Raw genomic sequence first — 26,589 nt, 5'->3', positions numbered from 1 at the left:
GACAATAGCAAACTCCGCTCAAGTGACCTGTTTGACCAGAATAGTTTCCGGGTGAAACTTCATTAACTTTCAACCATAAAATAACATTTTTAAGTAACGTTGATATTTTTTTATTCCCGCTTGGGTTGATCTGGGCACAGCATAGATTAAAATAAAGAAAAATCGCCCGGTATGAGTTGGTCGGGACCGTGCTCCCAAGCTCCACTGCCGGGCTTGAAGGCGGGACGACACAGGCCGGTAAAAAAAAAATGGCGCTGCCTTTAAGCCGTGGCTGCGCGTGGGGCGGTGGGCGCGTGTTGGCGGGAGGAGCTTTGAGCGCGTGCGGCGTTCTCAACGGTCACCGGGGCCACCCGACCGAGCTGCTGGTGGCCGGACGCGGTGGGTGGCAGGGGCGCGCCCTTGTCAAGGTAAGCGGATCGAGGGGAAGGAACCGGGCGACTGGGGTGAGGCAAGGGCAAGGTCATCATCTCTCTTGAGTGCTGTTACTGGCACTTGCGGTACAACCGCACCCGTGGTAATGCGGAGGGGGCTTTCGGTTAGGGGCAAACTGGGGACGCCCCATGTTGTGCTCACTGGTCAGATTTGAGGTTTCCGAAGATTCAGGTTCAGATTAGTCTATTGTCATATACACCAAGGTGCAATGAAATTCCTTGCTTAATGCTCTCAGAGTAAACAATACATATACTAATAAACACAGCGACCAGAGCAACACAGTGCTGTAAAGGTTGTAGTGCACAATGAAATGAAGTGACAATAATGGAATTAATAACAGAGGTAGGTCATGAACAGTTTTGAGTATGTAAGGGGGAGTGGTGGTCTAATGATCCATGCAAGAACCAGGCACTGAGGAATATAATTCATTTGTGGGTTATGGGTGTCACTGGCCTGATCCTAAATTGCCCTTGAGAAGATGGTGGTAAATTACCTCCTTGAACCTCTGCAGATCTTCTGTAGGAGTTTCTGTTGTGTTGCTGGATGAAGAGTTTTAGGGTTTAGATCCACCAATGAAGAAGAGCTTGCCATGTATTTCCAAATCAGGATAGTGTACGACTAGAAAAGGATCTTGCTGATGGTGATGACATTCCCAAGCATTGGTTACCCTTGTCCTTTAATGTGGGAGAAGTTTTGACCTTGGGAAATGTTGTCAAAGAATCATTGGTAAGTTCTTGCATTAGTAGATGGTACACATCAAGTTATGGTGGCGTTAACAGTACCACTTATGATTGTGAAGGAAATGGAAAATTATAACTTAAAATGAATTTGCCCTTTGAAATATCAAATGGAAAGGAGATTGGGCAAAAAGATTGGTGTAACCAAAGCCTTAGCATAGGCATTGATGGGCAAAACAGTGGCTTTCTGTGTCATTGTACAACCTTTTCAAATGCTTCGTTTTTGTTTAATAGCCCAGCAAGGAGCTTATCGTTTGGCAATGAGTATTAAAATTTAGAGTCATTGAGTCATACAGCATGGAAACATGCCCTTCGGCCTGACTCCTCCATGCCAACTGTGTTGCCCAGTGATTTTGGCCCATAGCCTGCTAAACGTCTCCTATCCATGTACTTTCGGGCAGGCATGGTAGTGTAGCGGTTAGTGTAACGCTTTACAGCGCTAGCGACCCGGGTTCAAATCTGGCCACCGTAAGGAGTTTGTACATTCTCCCTGTGTCTGCGTGGATTTCCTCCTGGTGCTCCAGTTTCCTCTCACGTTCCAAAGACGTACAGGTTAGGAAGTTGTGGACGTGCTATGTTGGTGCCGGAAGTGTGGCGACACTTGCGGGCTGCCCCCAGAACACTACGCAAAAAGATGTATTTCACTGTGTATTTCGATGTACATATGACTAGTAAAGATATCTTATCTAGATGGCTTTTAAATGTTGCTAATGTGCCCATCTTGATCACTATTTCTGGCAGCTCATTCCAAGTATGCACCACCCTTTGCATGAAGAAGCTGCACCTGATGTCCCTCTTAAATCTCTCACCTCTGATCTTAAACCTATGCCCTCTTGTTTTTAGCATGCCCTCCCTGGGAAAAAGACTGTGCTTTCACCCTGTCTATGCCTCTCATAATCTTATACCTTTATCAAGTCACCCTTCAATCTCCTACATTCCAGGGAATAAAGTCATAGACTATGCAACCTCTCCTTGTAACTCAGGGCCCCCATGTCTAGGCAACGTCCTGGTAAATCTTTTCTGCACTCTTTCTAGTTTAATAACGTCTTCCCTATAATAGGACAACCAAAACTGTACACAATACTCCAAGTGTGGCCTCGCCAACATCTTGTATAACTGCAACATAACTTCCCAACTCTGATACTCAGTACCCTGACTGATGAAGGCCAGCATGCCGAACGCTGCCTTCACCACCCTATCAACCTGTGACGCCACTTTCAGTGAACTATACACTTGCACTCCCAGGTCCCTCTATTCCATAGTACTCCCAGGTCCCTCTATTCCATAGTACTCCCAGGTCCCTCTATTCCATAACACTCCCCAGGGCCCTAACATTCACTGTATAAGTCCTACCCTGATTTGATCTCCTAAAATCCAGTACCTCATCTGGATTGAAAGCCATTTGCCGGTTCTTGGCCCACATACCTAGCTGATCAAGATCCCTGTAATTTTCATAATCTTCTACACTATCTACAACATCACCTATTTTAGTATCATCTGCAAACTTACTAACCATGTCTTGTACATTCACATCCAAATTGTTTATATAAATTACAAACAACGAAGATCCCAGCACTGACCCCTGTGGCACACCACTAGACACAGGCCTCCAGTCTGAGAAACAACCCTTGACCATCACCCTCTGCTTCCTACCACTGATCCAATTATGAATCCAATTGCTATCTCCCCCTGGATCCTATATGATCTAACCTTACAGACTAGCCTGCCATGGAGGACCTTGACTAGTGCCTCGCTAAAGTCCATATAGATAATATCCATTGCCCTATCCTCGCATACCCTCTTGATTACTTCCTTGAAGAACTCCAAGAGATTTGTCAGACATGACTTCCCATGGGACAGCCATGTTGACTGTCCCAAATCAGACCCTGTCTCTCCAAATGTTGGCAGATCCTGTCCCTCAGAATCCCCTCCAGCAACTTACCCACCACCTATGGCCAGACTCACTGGCCAGTAGTTTCCTGGTTTGTTTCTGCTACCCTTTTTAAACAGTTGATGAATTAATTTAGCATATCTGCCACAAAGTCCTGTTATCCTGATCAAGGGAAGAAGCACATGGGAACCATTGACCAGCGAGCCTTATGTCAGCAGTAGGGAAAATGCTGGAATCGATTCTTAAGGAAGTGATAGATAATTATTGGGCAGAATCAGTATGGGTTTATGAAAGAGAAATTGTGATTGCCAAGTCTGAATTTTTTGAGGTTGTAAAGAACAAAAAATTAAACCAAATGTAATGGTGTTTTCAGACTTTCAGAACACTCTTGACAAGGTGCCACAGGAAAAAGGTTTTTTTTTTTGTTAGGTGTGTTGGGGTAATATACTGATGTGCATTGAGAATAGTAAGAATAAGCAAATCATTTTTGGATCGAAAGGTTAAGCAGTGAATTGCCATAAGGATATATGCTAAGGTACCAGCTGTTCATCAATATCAAGTGTAATATATTTAACTTTGATGCAAAACTAAGTAGGCTGTGATGATGAAGAGAGGCTTCAAGGGAATGAAAGGGCAAGGAGATGGCAGATGGAATATAATGTGGGAAATGAGGGCTTGTTCACTTTGGTAGGAAAACATAGAAAAGCAGACTGGTCTTTAAATAACTAGAGATTTGGTTAGTGTTAGGAGGAACCTGAATGTACTTTTACACAAATCACTGAAAGTTAACATGTAGGTTCAACAAGGAAGGCAAATAGTATTTTAGTCTTTATTGCAAGAGGGTTTGAATACAAGATTGGAAAAGTTTTGGTCCAGTAATATAGAATCCTGGAAAGAGAATCTAAGATATTGTGTACACTAAGGACAGATACACTATACACGTGAATGAGAGAGTGTGGCAAAGATTGACCAGATTGATTTCTGGGATGGTGGGTTTGTCGTATGAAAAGTGTTTTAAGCAGATGCACAGATGTTCACAAGTTTAGAAGAAAGGGATTACCTCATTAAAACTTGTTTAAATTCTTATTAGACTTAGTGGGGTGGATGCAGAGCTGCTGTTTCCCCTGGGCTATAGTGCCTAAAACTAGATATAGGGCTGGAGTGTCCAGGACTGAAGGTAACTGTCTCAAAGTGGATGTTCATCCATTCATTTACAAAGCATAGGAAGAATATACCACATTTACTCTGCTCTTGAGTACTGCTTCTACAAATTGCAAGAAGCTCAATAACATCCAGGGCAAAGTAGGACACTAAGTATTCACTCCTGCTGCAAGGCTTCTTTGACAGCATTTCCCAAATTTATGAACTATAATACTTAGACAAGGTAATAGGCTCATGGGAACACTAACTCCTGTGTTCCCCTCTTAAGTTATGCAATTTCTTGACTTGGACATCTGTTGCTGATTTTTTTATATATATATATATATATATATATATATATTAAAAAAATCACTGGGTCAAAATTCTTGAAAATTTACCAAACTGCACATTGGGAATACACTCAACATGTATAACAGTTCAGAAAGACAGTTCTCTACTAACTCAGAGGCAGATGAGGAATAGCAAGAACATTGTTAGTGACTCCTACATTCCACAAAAGAATTTTAAAAAAAGATGGTTACCTTTTCCTGTGCCTCTATCAGCTTTTCAGAGTTGTTAAATTGTTGCTGAAGCACATTTATATTCTGTGAATTAAATCTGGAACTTTGTGCAATATCTCTGAATTTTGTTAATATTGATTTTTGGCATTTATTTGCAAAAATGTGCATTCTTGGTGTTAAATGAGAAAATTGGATATTTATAATCGCGATTGCTTATTATTTGGAGTTGGCATAAAATCTGAAGTCTTTTCTGTTACTATATTGTTTTGTCCCTTGTGCATGTTAAGCAATTTCCTTCTGGTCACCTTTGTAGTGACTAGTTTTTTAAAAGAATTTAGAAAAATCTTTAATGAATCTGAATTGTTACTCTAATTTGTTTGAGATGCCCACCATTATGTATATTTTAAAGAAACTTTATCCATCAGACTAAGCATTTTTCAGAATAGTGAAAGCCAAAAGTATTGAATACAGGGAATCCTGGATGTCAAGGGATTTTGAGGGTTGGGGTGGGTGGGTGGGGGGGGGGGGGGGGGGGAGGGAAGCATGGAGAATTGAGGCCTGTCAGGAAAATAAGGAAAGTAGACTGATGCATAAAAAGAATTTGGCAGGCAAAGAGGGGTCCTGAAATATCACTGCAGACAGGATTAAGATAAATCCAAAGACTTCTTAATATACATAAGGACAAAATAACTAAAGAAAGAGTAGAGCCCATTAGGAGCAATGGGCAAACTGTACATGAATTCAGAAGGTATAGGTGAGGTTCTAAATAAATACTTTTCATAGATATTCGCAAAAGAAACAGACTTTGTAGTTGGAGAACATGGCAAAGGGAAGGTGAAACGAGGGGAAATATTGAATGCATTTGTATATTAAAAAAATATATCAAAAGTAATCCAAGGACTAGTTTTTCAGCAGCTTCTCAGTTCACTGACACTTTTGATTAGATTGAATATTAATGGACACCATTCTGCAATATGACATTAATGCAGCGAACAGTCAATGTGAATCTGCTCCATGTCCATTGGAAGAGAAGAATCGAATCTCTGATCTCAGCTCATCAACTGGCATGACTTCTGAGGCAACTCAAGTCTGCTTTGCTGATGGAGCTAGAATTGATGCAATCTATACGAGTAAACTTTGCACTTGATAGCATGTTAAGGAACTCTGTATAACTGTGGATATTTTATTTGCTTTAGGTGCAGGTAGGAAATTGGGGATAAATGCATTAGAAATTGCCCTGGTTTCAGTTACAGTTTCAAGAAACTGCAGAGAGTTGTGACACAGCTGAGCACATCACAGAAACCAACCTCCTCTCCATGAACTGTCTACACTTTTCACTGCCTCAGTAAAGTAACCAGCATAATAAAAAGACTCCACCCACCCCTGACATTCTCTCTTCTCCCCTCTCCCATCAGGCAGAAGATACAAAAGCCTGTACCACCAGGCTCAAGGACAGCTTCTATCCCACTGTTATAAGACTATTAAATGCTCCCCTGGTAGAACAAGATGGAGTCTTGACCTTACAATCTACTTCGTTATGGCCTTGCACCTTATTGTCTGCCTGCACTGCACTTTCTCTGTAATTGTAACACTTTATTCTGCATTCTGTTATTGTTTTCCATTGTACTACCTCAATGCACTGTTTTAATGATCTGTATGGATGGCATGCAAAACAGTTTTTCACTGTACCTCAGTACATGTGACAATAATAAATCAATTCCAAATAAGGTACTTGATGCCCAGCAAGCTTAAAGGCGGATAATTCCCCAAAACTGGATAAGATTTATCTCAGTCTGTTATAGGAGGCAAGGAAAGAGATTAAAATCTCTGTTAGAGCTGCAGAGATTTAAAATCTGTTAGAGCTGCAGAAGAATCTTCACGGGACATACTCAAGGTACCACATGACTGGAGGGCAGCCGATGTGATTTTCCCACCCACCCCCTTTTCCATGAAGAGGAAAAGCCAGGCAATTGCAGACCTGTGAGCCTAACACCTGTAGTAGGGAAGTTATGGGGGGTGGGGGGGCGGTGGGAAGGAGGAGGAATTGAGGGACAAGGTTAATGATCACTTGGAGGGGCGGGGAATAATCAGAGATGGCAGATCTTGTCCAGGGTAAGGTCCTAAGGAGTACCAAGGAACAGGTGGACATGGTTTGCAAGTCCAAAGATCCTTGAAGGTGGCAGTACAGGCAGATACTGCGATTAAGAAGGCATGTGGGATGGTGGCCTTCAGTGGTTGGGACAATGAAATAAGAACAGGGAGGATATCCTCCAACTTCATAAAACCTTGCTTAGACCTCTGTGGAGTACTCCATGCATTTCTGGTCACCACACTGTAGGAAGGATGTGATGGTGCTAGAGAGGGAACAGAGCAGATTGGCTGGGATGAAGTGTTTCAATTATGAGGAGAAGATGGGTCCATTCTCCCTGGAGTGGAGGTGGTTAAGAGGGGAGATGTTTGAGGTATATGAAATTGAGGGGTATGAATAGAATGCAGGAAACTTTTCCCCATATCAGAGGTAAATAAAATTAGAAGACATAGGTTTAGGGTAAGAGATTTGGGGGGGGAGGTAGGGGTCTGAGGAGAACCTTCTTCACCCAGAGAGTGGTGAACACCTGAAATATACTGCCAGAGAGAGTGGTGGAAGCAGTCATTGACCTCACTTAAATGTCTGGACAAGTCCTTAAATCACTTGAGTTTAGAAGGTTATGGGCCAAATGTTGGAAGATGGGATTAACTTGTTTGGGTATCCACTGATCAGCATGGACTTGGTGTGCTGAACAGCCTGCTTCCATGATGTATGACTCTGTCTGAGTTCCCATAAGTCGCTTAATGCTCCATTCATAATTTGCTACAAGCAGTAAAACTCATTTTAATGTCTTTGCCACTCGTCTTCAAATTGTGACCAAACTTTAATATTATAGGAATATGATCAACTGATATCTTGTACGTAATTGTTTTGAAAAAGATTTCGTGGAAAGAGAGACTGAGTCAAAGTCTAACTAATAAAAACAAGCTAATTCATTGTCCAGTTGACAGTAAAAGGGAGTCTGTACAGATATGATTGTTCTTAAAGAATGGGTAGATTATTTTATTAAAAGATGCTTATTTTTCTGTGAAGGAGCTGCATTTATATAGAAGACTCCATTTAAACACAGTTTACAAGAAGCCAAATTCTTTATGGAGGTAAGAACACTTCAAGAAAATAACTTGGATATTGCATTATGTGTACCCCCAGTGATGCTTTTTACAAAATTACAATTTTTTTCTAGAAAGAAAAAAAGAGCAAACTCAAAACTTAATGAAGTCACTTTTCTGGAGATGGTCTTTTAGCAGCAACCTATTTGCTTCCATTTCTCATTGTAGAGTTGAGTTCAAGTCTCACTCTGGCAAGAAGTACAAGTCCAGATTGAAATTCCAATGCAGAACTGTGAGCTCTGTATCTTTATGGGTGCCCTCTTTTAGAAGAGAAGTTAAACTGTCTGTTCTCTCGAGTGATCATTAAAGATTCCTATCACTCCTGGTGTCTTGGTCAGTATTTCTCCTTTGGTGAACATCACTTAATCACATGTATATGGGGAGGTACTGTGTGCAAATTGGCTGTTCCACTTCACATGTAACAGTAAATATTTCATTTTTTTTTAAAAAGAGTTTTGGAGCATCCTGAGGCAATGAAATGCACTTCATAATAACAAGTCTACCTCTCTTCCAACATTCTATTCAGAGTTAGCTTGCTGAGTTATTTGGAACTTCCATGTTTTGGTTGTTGGCATTTTGAATCTTAGATAAAAATTAATATCTTGGGATGTTGTGCTGATCCCATTTAACTATAAATGAAAATATTTAGGTTTTGCTGGTAAGGTTCCCATTTATCACCCATTCCCAATGCCCCTGAGAGGGTGGTAGTGAAGGCAGGATGTTGGGTAGGATGTTCCAGGATTTAGACTGAATAATGTTGAAGAAATGATGGTATGTTTCCAAGTCTTAATGATGGGCACCTTCAAGGATAAATCTGCAGACAGTGGTGTTCCATATGCCTGTGAAAGAAGACATAGATGGAAGTAGTGTATAGGCCCCCAAAATGTGACCTCAGGCGTAAATGGGGAAATATCAAGGGCATGATTGAAGAGAACTGCAATTATCATGGGACATGTGTCAGGGATTGCTTCTTAGAATACTATGTTATAGAACCTACCTGGAATAGACTCTTTGATACAGGGAAAACATGAGGAATGTTTGTTTTTAACATGGGTGTGATGATCAGTCTATAAGGCTGGTGGAAACCATCAAGACTTTCCAAAGGGATTGAGCAGGCATTTTAAGAGGAAATAACTTACATGGTTTTGGGTAAAGAGCAGATGAGTAATTTGACTGGATTGTTCTAGGAAAAAAAGAGTATCATTCACGAGCTGTTGATTTTTGAAATTTGTATTCCATTTGATTTCAGCACTATTCATAATGACTACATATTAAGCAGGAGATGGTTGGGTTTGTTGGAATCTGGAACAAAAACAGAAAGCTGGAAGAACTCAATGGGTAAAGCAGCATCTGTGGAGGAAAAAAGGTGTATGTCGATATCTGGAGAAACCAAATGTAGACTTGGTGCCCATTTTGCAGAGCACGTGTGCTCTGTCTGCAACAGCCATCTTGCTTTACCAGTCGCATGTCACTTCAGCTTACCTTCCCAGTCCCATGCTGACTTGTCTGTCCTCTGCCTTCTCCATCAGTACAGAGGGGCCAAATGCAAATTGGAAGAATGACATCTCTTAATGGGTTATCTGAAATTGTAAAATTTAAGTCTTCATACCATTGACTACCCAAGCAGATTATGTGCCCCCCCGCCAGCAGTGTTCTTCTATACGCACTCACCTGTCCACCTACATTTCTCCCTTCGTCGTTTCTTTTCCCCTTCTCTCCCAACCCCCAAGAATACATGGTTCCATCTGCTTATCATATTTTTCTACCACCTTCCCCCCCCCCACCACCACCAATCTGATTCCACCAAAAACCTACCAGTCTTTGTACTTTGTACCACCACTCCCTTGCACTGCTATATATGGCAAACTTTCCTCTTCCCTCTCCTCATGGAGGGTCTCAACATGAAACAGACATGTTGCTTTCACACATGCTGCTTGACGCAGAGTTCTTCCAGCATTCTGCAGTTTTGCATGTATGTAGTTTCATTTGAAGTTGTGTTCTAAGTTCAGTCATACAATTGTTTTAATTGTGTAAATATCTTGTCAGCATTCTGATGGATCCAGGCCTGTGGTATGCAAACTGACCTTGATGTTAGACAATAGCTAGATAGTGATGTGCTCAGTAGAGGCTGACGTCGAACGTCACAGACTTTGATTGCAGTCAGTGTGGTAGTTTCCTTGAGAGGTTTGCTTGGCATTGTTTTGATGGAGACCACTTCTCTAGCTGGGGGCAAGTGACTGAAGATGATGTGCCAAGTTGTTTTTGCCTTTTCACCTTGTAAATCTAGCTAACAGTAATTGATGTGTCAACAGTGCCAACTTGAGAAAACTATTTTCAAAGGCATTATCTTTGAACAGAGTCTCAAGAAAAGCAGAAATTAGGTTAAGTCTTTTAAATCACTGATATAATATTATTTCAAATTTTGGGCACTATGCTTTTGGGAGGACCATCATTGTTTTTAAGAGAATACTGTATACCTTTACTGGAATGATAGGGTTGCAAAACTTCAGTAATATAGAGGATTGTAGAGGAGCTGTGATGCTCATTTTGAGCAGATTTAAGAAATGTTCAAAGTGGAGTGTTTCTTAAAATAAGAGGTTGTTTCCATTAGCAGAGTATCTATAAATATAAAGGATATAATCAATGTAATTGCCAAAAACAGAGGTGAGATTAGATTTTTTAATATTGTATTATAAATGGTGGTGTTATCTTCTACAGTATTCTACCATAAAAGGTGAAGGAAACATTAACTTTTAAAAGGAAATTGGATGAGAACCTGAAGGAGGTAAATTGTAGGGCTATATTGGCAAAAGTAGGGAGTGTGATTGAGTAAAGTGCTATTTCAAAGAACAAACACAAAAGGCTGAATGTTGGCTGCATTCTATATGTTTTTGATTCTGGATATTTGATAATATGGTAAATGCAGCAGTCTGATTATACCACATTTTTAGAAAAACTTTAAAGATGTTGCTATTTCCACATAGGATTATCTGGAACATAGTTAATTTAATTCAACTATATTTCTTGATGTAGAAGCCAATAACAAAGGATACCCTCTTATTTTAGAATTCCATCCAGACTTGTATATACCTCAAGGTGTAAATGCTGCTGTAACCAGGTGCAGAGTGACAAACAATATAAAGACCCTTACACACTGGCTCAGAAAGATTTGAAGAATCTGTATGATGAAATCAAACAGGTAAGCTTGTCTAACAGTTTGATTTTTATAAATGGATAGATTCAGAATTGAGTCACAGCTGAATTGTACAAGCTCTTGTCATAAGCTGTTTTATTTTTCTCTTTGAACATAAAGACTACTTTGAAGGTTTAACAGCAAGAATGGATATGTTTTTCATTAGTGACTGTGCAGTTACAACAATAAAGGCAATGCTTTCAATGCAGAATGTTTAATTTTCAACAAAAATCAAAAATTTGTGCGAAACGTAAAAGAAACTTAAGTATACAAACCCATACCCATTATTGCCTAAATGGCAATCTTGGGAAATCATTGTACATTTTGGTGGCAGCACATTGAAACTAGTGAGGTAATTCAATGACTACACATCCTCATTGACTGACCTGAAATCAAGTTATCTAGATAACAGCTATTCCTTGATTTACAAAAGGGTTGCATTCCAGGAGAATGTTTCATTAAACTTGCATTTGTAAATCAAAAAGTCATTTCCCATCAGTTTCAATGTAAAAGCTGTGGTTGTATTCCAGAACTCAAGAATCTGTCAGAAAAACAAAACACTTGATATATCAATGCAGGTATCTGAAATAATATAATTTAATAACAATTAACTCTTGTAAGAATATACATATTGTACCCTTTCAGGGTACTTAATAAAAAAAAATGGACAAGATCCTGGTCTTAACAGAGCAACTGCATCCTCGTTGTGGGAGTGGGGTGATTGTTTTGGAATGAAGACTTGCCTATTTATGGCAAAAATGACATGACATTTTTGGAAGTCAAAGGTAGGTAGAAGCAGAATCTTTAAGGCAGATTCTTGACAAGCAAGGAAGCCAGCAGATCCCAGAGTTTTGCAGTGGTCTCTAGTGTGGACTTTAGTGATGGGGCTTTTGTGAGGAGGGTGAATGGTGAATAGAAACATTGGGTATTACTATCTTTTGTTAATGCTTTCATTAACTAAAGATGTGCATGACAGCAGAAGCAGCTGATTTGTGAGTAAGGCATTTGACAAGATCCCTTGTGGTAGACTCATCCAGAAGATTAAGATGCATGGGATCCATGGTGATTGACTGTTTAGATTCGGAATTGGCTTGCCCATAGGAGATGGGGTAGTGATTGATGGGACGTGTTCTGGCTGGAGCTTCGTGACTAGTGGTGTTCCACAGGGATCTGTACTGCAACCTCTGCTGTTTGTGATTATGTGTAAATGACCTGGATGAAAATGTAGATGGGTGGGTTAGTAAGTTTGCAGATGATACAAAGATTGGATAACGTAGAAGATTGCCAAAGTATACAGTGGGATATAGATCAGTTGCAGATATGGGCAGAGAATTTGCAGATGGAGTTTAGTCTGGGTAAATGTGAGGTGTTGCACTTTGAGAGACCAAATGTAAAGGGACAGTGCACTGTTAATGGCAAGACCCTTAAGCGCTGATGTATACAGGGATCTTGGGTTCTAAGTCCATAGCTCCCTAAAAGTGGCTGCACAGATTGATAGGGTGGTAAAGAAGGTATATGGCATGCTTGCCTTTATTAGTTGAAGTTGTGTTGCAGTTTTATAAAACTCTAGTTGGGCTGCATCTGGAATATTACATTCAATTCTGGTTGCCCCATTATAGGAAGGATATGCTTTGGAGAGGGTGCAGAAGAGGTTTACCAGGATGCTGCCTGGATTAGAGGGCATGTGTGTATGAAGAGAGGTTAGACAAACTTAGGTTGTTTTCACAGGAGCGGCAGAGGCTGAGGGGAGACCTGATAGAAGTTTACAATATTATGAAAAGCATAGATAGACAGCCAGTGTCTTTTTCCCAGGGTTGAAATGCCTAATACTAGAGGGCATGCATTTAAGGTGGGAGGGGGTAAGTTTTTTTTAAGATAGTGGCAAGTGCGTGGATTGCACTGTTGGGGGTGGTAGTGGAGGCAAATATGATGGGGGAATTTAAGAGGCTCTTAGATAGGCATGAATGTGCAGAGAATGGAGGGATATGGACATTGTGTAGGCAGAAGGGATTAGTTTAGTTATAGTTTAATTAGTTTAGCATAACATCAAGTTTGCTGGGGCCATGACAGATAACTAAATTTGCCCTGTTTCACCCCTCCCTCTCCTTTATACTGGCTATCTTCACTTCACTTCACACACACAGTCCTGATGCAGGGTCACAACTCAAAGTGTCAATTACCTCTTTGTCTCCACAGATGTTGCTCGATCTGCTGAGTTCCTCCAGCAGTTCAGAGAGCAGGGTGGAAATTGGCTGCAAAAGTGATTGAAATTTTAGAGTACTGTATGAGTGCAGGAAGTGGCAACAATGCATATGTCAACGTACCAGAAAAGATCTTTTCCACAAAGAAACATGGAACAGTTGTTTCAGTCGTATTTGGGACATTTCCCTCGCTCACTTCCCTGCTATATTGCTAACTGCATTTGTGTTACTTCCTATTGTCATATAGGTCTCGAGGTTTATCACTTTAGGTGCCAGTTTCCATCCTGCTGTCACATTCAGATCATCTCTTACTCTGCTGTATCTCCATCTCGGGGAGTAGGTTAGTGACGAGGATCCATTAATAGCCCGTAGACTCCCACAGCTACCTTGGCTACACCTCCTTCCACCTGGCTTCCTGTGACGACTTCATTTCATTCTGTTTCCCCTGTTCTACTGAAACTGTTCTGATGACACTTTCCATACTTGCCTCCTGCATCCACATTCATGGGTCATCCTCTGTAATTTCTGCCACATTCAATATGACATCCTTTCACTTCACTATTCTGAAGGCTTCATTCATTCCATAACTCATTGGTTCATTTTTCCATCTGCACCAACATTCACTCCCCTTTTCACACCAGCTTTTTCATGCAACACCTGTCTTTTACCTGCTCTCTTCTCCTGCCACCTGTGGAGCATAACACAACCTTGAAAAGCCTTCTCTCCTTTTTGAACTTAATATTGGTTACCTGAATTCAACCTTTCCAATTTGTATTAGAACTGGCCATTACAGATGAAGGTCACCAAAGATGCTGCTGGACCTGCGAATTATATCCAGCATTTCTTGTACTCTTTGTATGTGCAGCAACTGCTGTATTTTGTACCTCATGGTTCAAGGTTTTTTCCCTCTTCTGGTTCTGTTCATCTCCAGACTGTATCTCCAACAGGACAGATTAGCTGCAATTAAAAAGCTTCCTCCTCTCTCAGCCAGTGCCTTCAACACTTAACATTCAGCCTCTCTTAATCTCCATCCTATCATGGATGTTTCCTTGTTTCTCTCCATACTTCTCCTTTCTCTGTGTTTGATGACAAATTTTCCTAGTTCTGATAAAGTGTCTGATTGACCTGAATCATCAGGTCTGTTTCTCTCTCAACCAGTGCTGCCTGTCCTACTGAGAATTTCCAGCACTCTTTTTATTTCAAATTTTCATCTACAATATTTTGTTTTTTCAGCAAGGGCAGGACTAGACTAGACTAGGCTTGCTTGTGAAAGGAAAAAGTAATTTTTATGCTTAACAAAAGTCCCAGTCAATCAAAGTTCTTGCTTTCTATCTGAATGTAAAACTATTCCCTAAACTGCCTTGCTACCTTCAGAAGATGAATCATATGATAGGGATTGGCAAGAAGTTGGTTTGTGATCCTTCAAGTTGATGTGTTGCCGGAAATCTAAACATGCATAATTTTTGGATTCCAACTCATTTAATATGTGAGCATTTATTTATGATTGCTGCCTCTGATTTATAGATGTGTGATACCTTTTTCAGCAATTAGCAGTCTCTTCAGATCTGAAAGAAATCTGTGATTACTATTTTGATGGAAAAGGGAAGGCTTTTCGACCCATGATTGTGATATTAATGGGAAAAGCATGTAATCTCCATCATAGCAAGAGCAGGTGAGTAAAGCAAATTTCATACACTATTAGTTGAGACAGATTATTGTTTTGTGTAAACTAGCAAAAGTCTTAAGTGTTGTTAATGCAGTTAGTTTTGCCTATACTGAACTTGACTCTCGATAAAAGTAGAATCATAAAATAATGCATGGTGCCTCATCTTAAGTCATCTGCAGTGCTAGTTAAACAAAACATTTTTAAGTTTGATCTAACAGCTGGTAGATCACTGATAAATAGTATTGTGCACCTTACTAATTCCTGGTGGGGGTGGTGGAGGGAGAGGAGAATTGATTCCAACTAAAATATTTAGTGCAGTGCTGGTTTTTAGCAATGTGTAATTGTTCAACTCTGGCTTCATTGGGTTTTCGATAGGCAAGTGGCAGTATTGCTAATCAATTATGTTATTGCCAAATCAGCTAGTACAAACATTGAACCATATGACAAATTTTAAACTTCTGGCAACTGCTTAAATGTTTTCAACAAAGTAACCCAGAATTTAGTTCATTGGGGGAGCTTCTAGGGGTAGTGACATAGCTATATTTAATCATCTTTGGCTGACTTTTCAATTGTTTGTGGCAAAATAGCTTGGCCTAAGTTCCTTTTTTACGTGGTAATTTTTTTAATATAGTTTGGTTTATAACAATTGCACATGGGACGAGAAACTGAATTTTTTTCAATATGGATCCAGTTGTCTATATTGCCCAAAGGAGCAGTTGCATTACCTAAAAATTGGTTTTCCCTTTCAGTTTAAGAACTTACTTTTTTTTTTCTTATCCCCCTTGCTATCTAGGGAATTGTTGAAAAGCCAGCATTCTGTAAGTATGATTGTGGAGATGATCCACACTGCCAGCCTGGTGCATGATGATGTTATTGATGGATCAGAAACTCGACGGGGTAAAATTACTGTAAATAAAATCTGGGGAGAGAGAAATGTGAGTATAACTGCATAAACTACTTGTTAAGTGAACAACCATACAATCTGTATTGTAAATTTTATCTGCAAAAGGTCCATCTACATTTCACAATGGCTTGTTTGTTTTGGACTGAGTGATAAGACGAGGCTAATCGTTAAATTTATTGCGTGTGTTTGAAATTATTGTTAGTTGAGTGGAAATACAAGCACCATAATGGCATTTTCCTTGGAGCCAAATCACTCAATTTGGCTTCCATATTTCTGGGTTGGGAGAAAAATTTAATTCTCCGTAGCTTTAAAGTTGAAGAGTGTCCATTTGGATAGCCAGAGTGGACAAGCTTACATATAGCATTGTTGCGTCTTAATTTAAGAGTCTGGTCAGCCCCTAAACACGTATGAAAATGTCCACTTCGGTCACATCTCAATATTCTTAAAGCTGAAGAAAGGGGGGAGGGGTGGGGGGGAAGGTGTGGAGGTAGGACAAAGGGAATATTCCTGATGGGTTGAGATCAGGGTTCATGTGGGGTCATCTGATCAAATCATTAATGGGGGCAGTTAGGCATAAAATAATAAAATTAAAGCAATGTGAAGAGGGCTGTTAGAGCCCTTTTTTAAAAAAAAATTCAAAGGAATGTGAAAAGACGCAGATTATAGGGCCATAGGTCAGGCTATGTTAATTGAGAGTGAGGAAAAACTAAGTCAGTATTACAGATGGATGCCTTGCAGAAGTGGCTAGTTCTGAAGCAGACTGAAAATGAGTTCCCTGAAGTTGGAGAAGTCAATATTGTGCGGAAAACTGCAATGTTCCCAGAGGTGCTGTTCCTCCAGCTTAAGTTGGGCATTATAATAGCAATGCAGAAGGACACAGACGAGTTAAAATGGGATGGGGAAATTGAAGTAGCAGACAACAGGGAGCTCAAAGTTGCCCCTGCAAGCTGAATGTAGTCACTGTGCAATGCGGTCACCCAATCTGCCACGTCTGTTTTTTTTTGTCCACTTTAACTTTTCCTTTAACAAGCCAAATATTGCACCAATTGAAATGATTAAGTCAGACAGGTGCCAGATATAAGACACATGCTAAAAGAATAATTTCCTGAAAGAAAGTGATTTAAAACATTCTGTTGCATTACAAATCAGTGTAATTCCATAAGTATTTCAGTAGTTCCCAGTTTGGCATTCGTTCCCAGGAGCCAGTGGAATTGGTGCTAGTAGGGGTTACTTATATTTATAAAGATACTTATATCTGTTACTGATGGCATGACTGCATTGGGGCTGCTTCCTGCACCTATGCTGAGCTCGTCAATTTCATCAACCTTGCCTCTAACTTCCACCCTAGATCTCTCAGCTGTCAGGTTAACTACAGTCATCTTCTACAAACCCACTGACTCCCACAGTTACCTTGATTACACCTCTTCCCACCCTATCACTTCTAAGGACGCCATCCCCTTCTCCCAGTTCCTCCACCTCTGCCTCACCTGTTCCCATGATGAGGCTTTCCATTCTAGGACATCAGATGTCCCCCTCTTTTCAGTAACTGGGGTTTCCCTTCCATCATCATCATCAATGCTGCCCTTACCTGTATCTCCTCCACTTCCTACACGTCTGCCCTCTCCCCACTGACATCATAGGGACAGGGTACCCCTTGACCTTGCCTACCATCCCACGAGCTTCCGTATGCAACAAATCATTCTCTGCAACTTCCACTACCTCCAAAGGGATCCTACCACCAGGCACATCTTCCCCTCACCACCTCTCTCCACTTTCTGTAGGGACTGCTCTCTCCACGACTCACTTGTCCACTCGTCCCTCTCCACTGATCCCCACCCCCCCACCGGTCACATGTGCCTGCAACCGCACCAAGTGCTACACCTGTCCCTACACCACCTCCCTCCACCATCATTCAGAGGTCCCAGACAATCCTTCCAGGTGAGGCAGTTCACAGTTCACCTGTGAGTCAGAGGGTGTCATTTATTGCATCTGGCACTCCCAGTGCGGCCTCCTATACATCGGTGAGACCTGACGCGGATTGGGTGACCACTTCGTTGAGCACCTTCACTCCATCTGCTGCAACAGCCAGGACCTCCAGTGATCACCCACTTCAATTCCACATCCCACTCCCATACTGACATGTTTATTCATGGCCGCCTCTACTACCATGTTGAGGTCAGACAACACCTTGTATTCTGCCTTTGGAGTCTCCAACCTGATGGCCTCAACATCGATTTTTCTGACTTCTGGTAACTGCACCCCTTTTTCTTCTCATCCCTCCCTCTGCCGCCCCGCACTCCTTTGTCTTTCCTTATTCCTATGGCTCCCTTCCCTCACCTTGATGACCTGGCCATCTCCTCTCCTCCCCTCTCCCATCCTTTATTCCATGGTCCACTGCCCTCTCCTACTGCATTCCTCCTCCTCCAGCCCTTTGCCTCTTCTGTCACCTCTCAGCTTATTACATCTCCCGTCCCTCACCCACCTACCTTCCTCCACTCACCTGGACTCGCCTATCCCCTGCCTGCATGTGCTGCTCCCCTCCCCCTGCCCGCCTTTATTCTGGCTTTTGCCCTCTTCCAATCCTGATGAAGGGTCTCTGCCCGAAACGTTGACTGTTTATTTCCCTCCATGGATGCTGCCTGACCTGCTAAGTTCCTCCAGCACATTTTGTGTATTGCTGTGCTTGGATATCTGGTTGAGGGCTCAGCCCTCTGGCATTCCTGCAGCAATGAAACAGTTAAACTGATCTTGTTGCTGCATGGTCTTTGTAGTGAACTACTGAGTCGATGTGCAATGGCTGCTTATGAGGGCTAAGGTGAATGGTGTCACCACTCGGTGATGCGGTGATCAACACACAGTGTAGGCCATTGTTGGGAACTAGCAGCAACCACTGCCTGGATCCTATGGTCTCTCGTCACCTCCTGTTGGATATGATGGAAGCTGCTGTCTCCCTGTCTTTGTTTAGCAACACAGCTCCCTGACCCAGTTGGGCCAGACAATGCAGCTTCCATCATATCCATGAAGCAGCCAACTGTTTATCCCCTACAAAAGCCTTTGCTCACCAAGCCATCCAGGGCGTACCTGAGATCCACATTTCTGTACGAAGAAGCCACACCGCTTGTCCCAAACCTTATAGCTAGCCTTTCCATATTGTCTTGATGGGTTTCTCCATATAAATTTGAGGAGCAGTGTGATCACTTTAATCCTTTCAAACTGTGGGAGCACCAATGGCAAGCAGGGGATCATACCAGGTTCCCAGTGTTCAGCCCAATGGATATCACCAAGTTAAAGGCAAGTTAATTCTTGGTGAGCGTTCAGACTCCAGAATTGTGGCATGCACTAAGTGGGGCACCAGTTTTAAGGGTATGTTGCTGGAATATTTTGTGGGTTGCCCCGTCATGAGATTGTTGGTATATTTTTAAGTTTAAACATCCTTGAGCTTGCTTGAAAAGTAAGTTAATGTTGCAACAAGGCGTATGGGATTTTGGTGATTAAAAACAAACAATTGTCTTTACCAATGAGATTACAAGATTGAAATTAGAGGAAAGGAGCATAAATTGAGGTAAAATTAATTGTCAGTTCCAGATGCAAATAAACTAGGAAAAAATGCATCAAAACTTCTCTAATGTGGGAATATTTCTGTTTTGAGTTGAACACTGAATAAAGTTTGAAAGAAAGAAGCAGGGATCTGTGCTGTAATGTTCTAAGTATAATCTAAGGAAACAAAACTAATCTTTCTTTAACTTGATGAAGTTTTTTTTTTACCAGATTTAGTATTTTCAGTGCCAAGTCAATTCAAGAAAACTGTGTAATAACCTAACTTAATGGTAATATATGAAATTTATTTTCCCTTCATTATAGGCAATTTTGGCTGGAGACTTTGTTCTCTCTGCAGCCTCATGGCTCTTGCCCGCCTTGGTAACAACACTGTAGTATCCATTTTTACTCAAGCAATTGAAGATTTGGTTCGAGTTAGTTTAAAAGTACTTGAAGGCATAAGAGAGTTTTAATAGTCAATGGTTTGTTAATCTGTACTTTTGTTTTCCTTTTTTAGGGGAATTTATGCAGCTGGGTTCTAAAGAAAATGAGAATGAGAGATTTGTACATTACCTTGAGAAAACATTTAAGAAGACTGCAAGTCTGATAGCAAACAGTTGTAAAGCAGTATGTACGTTCTGTCTTAAGTAAAACAACTGGAATTGTGTTTGGCAGTTAAGTCTGATTTGAGGTTCCCATAGTTTTAAACTCTACAAGCTAGTATTACTTACTTCAGGAGTGTGTGTATTTTTAAAGTATTCAATACTTGGTCACTGCGTATCTTGTCAGTTGCATGTGAGAGGCAGTTACCAGGGGTTAATGGCTTTTATTTCATGCTTAAGGACTAGAATAAGGATTGAATTTATTCACTTGATCCTTTTCCTGGTTTTAAATCATTTCTTCTAGCCTCTCTCCACTGAAGGTCTCTGCCTTAATGGTGGATTCCAGTTCTGCAGTAGCTTACTGAATTGTCTTTTCTAGACAGAAACTGGGTAGTGATAAGCATTTATTCATAGTCGGGCCTGATTATTGCATGTACTTATGCAGGGAAATCCTAATTTCCTTCCTTCTGTCTCCCTCGATACTAAGACCAAATTAACACTAGATCATGACTTTTGCAGTATGGTTAACATCAATTAATTCAACCCAGATAAGAAATCAAACTGGTCTCAATGATTTAGGATTTCCAGATATGCAGCCATACAAAATCATGAGGGGCATGGTTAAGGTGAATGGGTTAGTCTTTTTTCCCAGGGTAGGGAAGTCTGAACAGAAAGGCATATTTTTAAGGTGAAAAGGGAAAAGATGTAAAGGGACCTGAGAGGCAAGACTTTCTCAGTGGTGGGTATATGGAAGATGCTGAAAGAGGAAGTGATAGAGGCAGGTACAAATACAGTGTTTAAAAGACTTATTTGGATAGGTACATTGATAGGAAAGGAATAGAGGGATATGGGCCAAATGCAGGCAAATGGGACTAGCTCAGGTAGGTACCTTAGATGGCTTGGTGAAGGACCTGTTTCCATGTTGTATATACAACTATGACAGTTGAGTGTACAATACACTTCTCAGATTGTGAAGTTTGTTGCTCTTGAATTAAATCAGCAAAAATCAATCTGCCATTTAAAAATTCAAGTGTTATTGGTTTACAAACTTAAGAGTCAAGGGATATCATTGTTGATTTTTTTTAAAAATCCAGGTATCTATACTTGGTAACTGTGATCCAGAAGTCCAGGAAATTGCATACCAATATGGGAGAAATCTTGGGATAGCTTTTCAGGTAATGTTTGCAATCTATTGTAGCATTCCTTACATATGATGACAATCACTTTCAAAATTTATCCCTAATATCTATTTCTTTTAGTTGGTAGATGATGTGCTGGATTTTACCTCATCTGCTAATCAATTGGGAAAACCTACTGCTGCTGATCTAAAGCTTGGATTGGCAACTGGTCCAGTGTTGTTTGCTTGCCAGCAGGTAATGTGAATAATATTGATAAATTTGAATTAATTATCAAATAACATTTTCATGGAGAAATCTGGCAGCTAAGTTTGTCTCATCCATTTGGGATCTAGAAAACCAGATTTGTATCAGAATTTCATTTTGTTTTAAAAAAAAATGCAGTTTAGCAGTACATACAGCAATTTGAATTAGAATTGAATTAATAGAGTTTTATTGCATCAGTTGTTGGTACAGTTTGGGGACCTGGCATACTAACACTCAAAGTTGATAATATCTGCTGCTATTTAAAACTAGCTTGAGGTAAAGTGGTAAACAATAAATTCAACCAATTTCATATTCTTTGCCCACATGTTTGCTCTCCCTGCATTACCTGTACTTGCAGCCAAGGGAAAATGAAAACTGACGAAATTTTTAAACTTGCAACCCATAAGATTTTGGATGCAGCAGCAGATAATAGCTACTGAATCAAAAGACCAGGTGGCTGTATGTGTAGCCCCTTGACATCATCACATGCACAATCAAAAAAACAATTGGCGATGGGGGGCTTTATCAGTGAGCAGGAATTTCCCTTAAACTCACTGCCATTACAAAATCTATTATCCTCGCCACCCGAGAAGTTCCAAAATGTGTGTATTTAATCCAACAAATCCAAAGAATGCTAAAAAATGAATTTGGGAGGAAAGGATGGGAAAAGATAGCTGCTTGTCATGAGAGCCTGAGGCTGCTGGAGAACATGCCAATCTTTCATATCATTGAATTAATACTGTATGTGAGTACAATAATTTAATGTATTGATAAGTGGTGGAGTTATCTCAAAGTTAAGAAGTAAGCAACTGAGCTACACTGAAAATTCCACTCTTTGGTTCCAGTCTTGCTCTTTGCTAATTTCACTGGGATATTAACTAGAATGTGTTTATCTGAGAGGAATAATACTTTAAATCATTTTCTATTGAACTCCAAATCTTTCCCAGCTTTCATAGTCCTTTTAAGATGGTGCTTTTTTTTATTGAGAATACAAATTTGACATACATTTCAAGCTTTTGCCATCCTAATTTCTGAAGGCAGGATAAAGGGTCTTTGTAGTAGAGTCTACAACTGGTTCATCAGCCTCAATGCAGGTTTGGTTTTCATTATGCTTCCTTAAGTATGATGAAAATAGGAAAAAAAAACCTGCAGATGCTGGAAATCTGAAATAAACAGAAAATACTGGATGTCAGGCAGCATCTGTGGAAAGAGAAACGGTTAATATTTCAGGTCTAAGACATTAGAACTGGGAAGGGGGAAATGGGTGTAGTTATAACTTGCACTGAAACTGAGGGATGAATAGGAGAAAGGAATATCTTTTGAAAGGGTGAAGTCAGAGTTGAGGCGATAAGCTATTGAAGCCATTTTGTGTTGTCAGAGAGAATGCAAAGAATGTGTAAAAGCTTTGAGATGCAGAGCTATAGGAAATGCCCTGCAAGTCCGGTCATTTCTGACAACAAAGCAAGTTACCTGAAGATTTCAATACAGAGTCCACAAGGTCACAACATGCCCATACAAATAAGATGCTATTCTAGTTTTTATTGGCCTCATTATAAAAGTACAAGAGGTCAAAGTAGGAAGAGAGTACAATCTTAAATCAGTCCTAAATTTAGTAGTGAAATTGGATATGTTCAGTTTTGGCATAGTAAAAAGTGGGAACTATTCTCCCTTTTGGAAATCCTGGAAGCTGAGATTTCCAAGAATGAAATTGAAGAGCTTGGGTATACAGCATGACATGTATACACTAGTCATGACATATGTTGCCTAGTCAGCCTCCTTGCAGGAGGTGCGTGAAGGAAAAATTAAATCTTTTGAGTGGGGGGAGGAGGAAGCCATTTGCTGCTGTGCAAAGTTCACTTAGATCTTCTTTGAATTTGTGTTGCATTGTTTATTGAAGATCACATCTAGAACTTCACTTGGGGCACAACAGAACCTGAATACAGCATTGTTTATAGTATAAATTATAGGAAATGCACAAAGTATTTTCTAACTTTTATGCATTACCTCATCCTATAGGTTATCTGGTAGGTGAGAAAGTGATAAGCAGGGAAATGGTAGAGTGTACTTCAATCCTTTTATCAACAAAGAGCTGGTACAAGCATGACTTATGTTAACTGAAGGTTGAATAATGGATACTATTTCTGCACCTCAGTCTTGGGGATATTGGATAAATTAAGAATATGACTAAAAAATGTTTAAACATTGCACTTAAATGCTTGTCCTCTAAGTTTCCAGAATTGCAGGCTCTGATAATGAGGCGCTTCAGTTCAGATGGGGATGTGGATCTGGCTTGGGAATATGTACAACAGGTAAGCATTGATTACAACAACTTTATCTTCAGCAGGTGAGTAGTGCTGAGGTGTTTTGTGTTCCAACTCAGTAGGGGTAATGGGAGAAAGGGAAGAATGTTTTTCTCCTTGTCTGCAGTAAGATTGCAAGGAAGAAAGATACTGTACAAGTAACCTTGGTATAAAATCTTCATGGGACTAAGATATTATTATGTAAATAGAATGTTAACAAGATTGTGTGTGTGTTTGTATAGGTCTTGATTTGCATTTGATTATATCCCTTTGTATGGTCTTAACATTGACTGGCCTTAATGCTTCCTGCTCCTTCAATTTCTCTATGGTCAGAACTAAGGGAGATAACCATGAGGCTTTTTTTGGTTTTAATGTGCACAGCATGTAATCATCTGTTGCAAAAGGCTCCATGAACATGCATGATTAATAGAAAGGGATCATGCAAGCATGATGAGTGATTACAGTAACCTAAACCCAGCTGGTCATGGTGTGGGCCTGCAACTGAGATTGGCACTCATTAGATTGGCAAAGGAAACTAGGTAAATGCAATCACTTTCATGATTGAGGCTTCAAATTGCTCTTCCACAAACCATACTGTGACAAATGCTACTACCATCTAAAATGCAAAGGTCTGGATGTTGTAGAAATTTTTTCCCCCCATTAACATTGAGGTCAAAGTTTATGGTTAGCCCATTGGCAAAATGATTTCATTGGCTTTGTATGGGAATACAAGAATTGGGGGTGCTGATCAGATAAAATGTGGCAGGTTAGGCCACGTTGATTTTTGGTAGAGAAGTGTAGCCACAATAGACTATAATAGAAGTACAAAAATTCTCTTGGATATAGAGAAAGAAACATTCAGAATTTAAGATCTGAATTGCAGTTCCTGTGCTAAAAGGATGCTATTCATGAAGGGGTTGTGTACAACTGCAAATCATTTACTTAAGACTCTAGGTTTCAAATACTTACTGTAAAATACTTTAATTGGAGACTAGTTTGACCATTTGCCTTTATGCCTGTTTTTTTTTAAAAAATGTCAATCTGACTTCATGCTAGAATACCCATCCCAAAAGTGGGAAGTTTAAAAATTGGTTCTAGAACCTTTTAACATCAACTTCCATTCTCAAAAAATTAACATTTACTTGGCTTAGCTTTAGTTCTCTGGGTTGGAGTAGATGCATGTCAACAAATTATACTGTACCAGTGTTGAAGCTGGGTGGATATAAATACCAATGGCAGGAACAGTAGAGTAGCTGCTTTGCATGTAGTTGCACCAATCCAGACAAGTGGTTCTGTTGGAACCAAACTTTGTCAATGAAATGATTTTTGTTTTGTTTTAATGTTTCACTCTTAATTTCATTGGTTTCTCTCCAGAACCACTTATCTATAAGCATGGATTTGGGGTAAATGATCTAGCAAACTGTTCTGATGAAAGGCTATTGAATTGAAAGTAGTAATGAGAAGAGGGCATGTTCCAGATGGTGAGGGTCCTTAATGATTGAGGCACTGCCTCTTGATGTTACAGCATTGATTTCCAGCAGGTATAGTATTGCTTTTAAATAGTTAGCCAGGTTGAGTGTGCCTGATAGCTTATTCCGACAATGACTTAGTGCTTTTAATTTGACAAAACCTCAGTACAGCCCAGGATGCAGTCAATAAATGTACTCCAAGCCACAGGACATTAACCAAACTTTTGGGTATCTGCATTAAAGGAACAACCTAGAAATCAGTATAGAGAGGATAAATCAGATGAGTAATTCAAAAGCATCATAGAGCAATTGATTGAAGAGGTCAGTGGGGAGACCCCAGAAAGATGCAAAGCAGCTGGAGATTAGGGAGAGGCAATAAGAATTGGTTTTTAAAATAAACAGTAGTTCAAGTTAGAAATGAGTATTAGAAGTTGGATTCAGCAAGTTTACTGAGGAGGATGAGTGGCCAGGAGTGTGTTTGAAAGAGCAAGTCTGATGGTGATAAGCTGAAAAAGAAAGTTAGAATGCTAGCAGTAATAGCTGATAACAGATGTGCTCAAGTTCACTTTGGTCAGGTCTGTTCAGCTTGAAGTGGACAAAGTATAGGAAGGAAATAGCCTGGAAATAGTTTTAATAGCAACCATCCAGAATCTGTTAATGGCATTTATTACATCAGTGAATTTTAACTTTGCACCAAAAGGTATTGAAAATTACCCTGAAGGCTCTGTAACCAAGTATTAGGTAATTTGTGGCTGCAAATGTATAGAGAATTGAGTAGAATCCAGACAGCTGGATGAAGATGTGAGGATGATGTTGGGCTGTGGTCCCCATCAGCAATAATGAATGTCATTGAAACATTTTGTGGCAGAGGCACACTTGTAATAAAACTCAGTTCTGGATAGAAAATGGGTACATTCAAGCTGGGGATAAAGAGACTGACTGGTAAATTGGCTTTAGCAGCAAGGACAGGTAACATTAACATTCTGATAGTTATTGACCTATTTTTTTTATACAGGATTAAATGTTTAAGCATTCAGTAGCTAAGACCACTGATCTAAATAAATTCCCAATTTCTTTCATTTAGAGTGATGGTGTTCAGCAAACTTGCTACCTCGCACATCAATACTGTCAAGAAGCTATTCGACAGATCTCCATGTTGTGTCCTTCACCAGAGCGAGATGCCTTGATTCAACTTACAGACATTGTATTAACTCGGCACAAATGAGAGTAAAAGATCTCTGCACCACTTGTGGCAGCTATTTGAGATTGCAAATATATCAAAAATTCCAAGTTGAAAGCCAGGACATCAAGAAATTTGTTTACATTGAACTAACCATGTACATAGCCTTCAAGGAAAATGTTGTTGGTCTGTATTGTTGACCACCTATGGCCTTTGAGCACTGTACAATTCAATTT

General features: G+C 40.2%; 1 protein-coding gene across 1 annotated transcript; it reads left to right on the top strand.

Annotated features, from left to right (window-relative positions):
- The first annotated feature begins 236 nt into the window (after positions 1-236).
- Positions 237-26,403, top strand: pdss1 (prenyl (decaprenyl) diphosphate synthase, subunit 1). The gene is given in 12 exon segments (XM_052016748.1): positions 237-407; positions 7,843-7,907; positions 10,986-11,118; positions 14,858-14,985; positions 15,773-15,914; positions 19,745-19,781; positions 19,784-19,855; positions 19,938-20,047; positions 21,117-21,197; positions 21,282-21,395; positions 23,633-23,713; positions 26,258-26,403. Coding segments are annotated over 12 exon segments (1,263 nt in total). The 5' UTR covers positions 237-248; the 3' UTR covers positions 26,399-26,403.
- Positions 26,404-26,589: the final 186 nt, after the last annotated feature.

Source organism: Pristis pectinata, chromosome 5, assembly GCF_009764475.1.
Source record: "Pristis pectinata isolate sPriPec2 chromosome 5, sPriPec2.1.pri, whole genome shotgun sequence".
Classification (NCBI taxonomy): Eukaryota; Metazoa; Chordata; class Chondrichthyes; order Rhinopristiformes; family Pristidae; genus Pristis; species Pristis pectinata.
The sequence above is the reverse complement of the archived record's forward strand: the minus strand, read 5'-3'. Positions and strand labels throughout refer to the sequence as shown.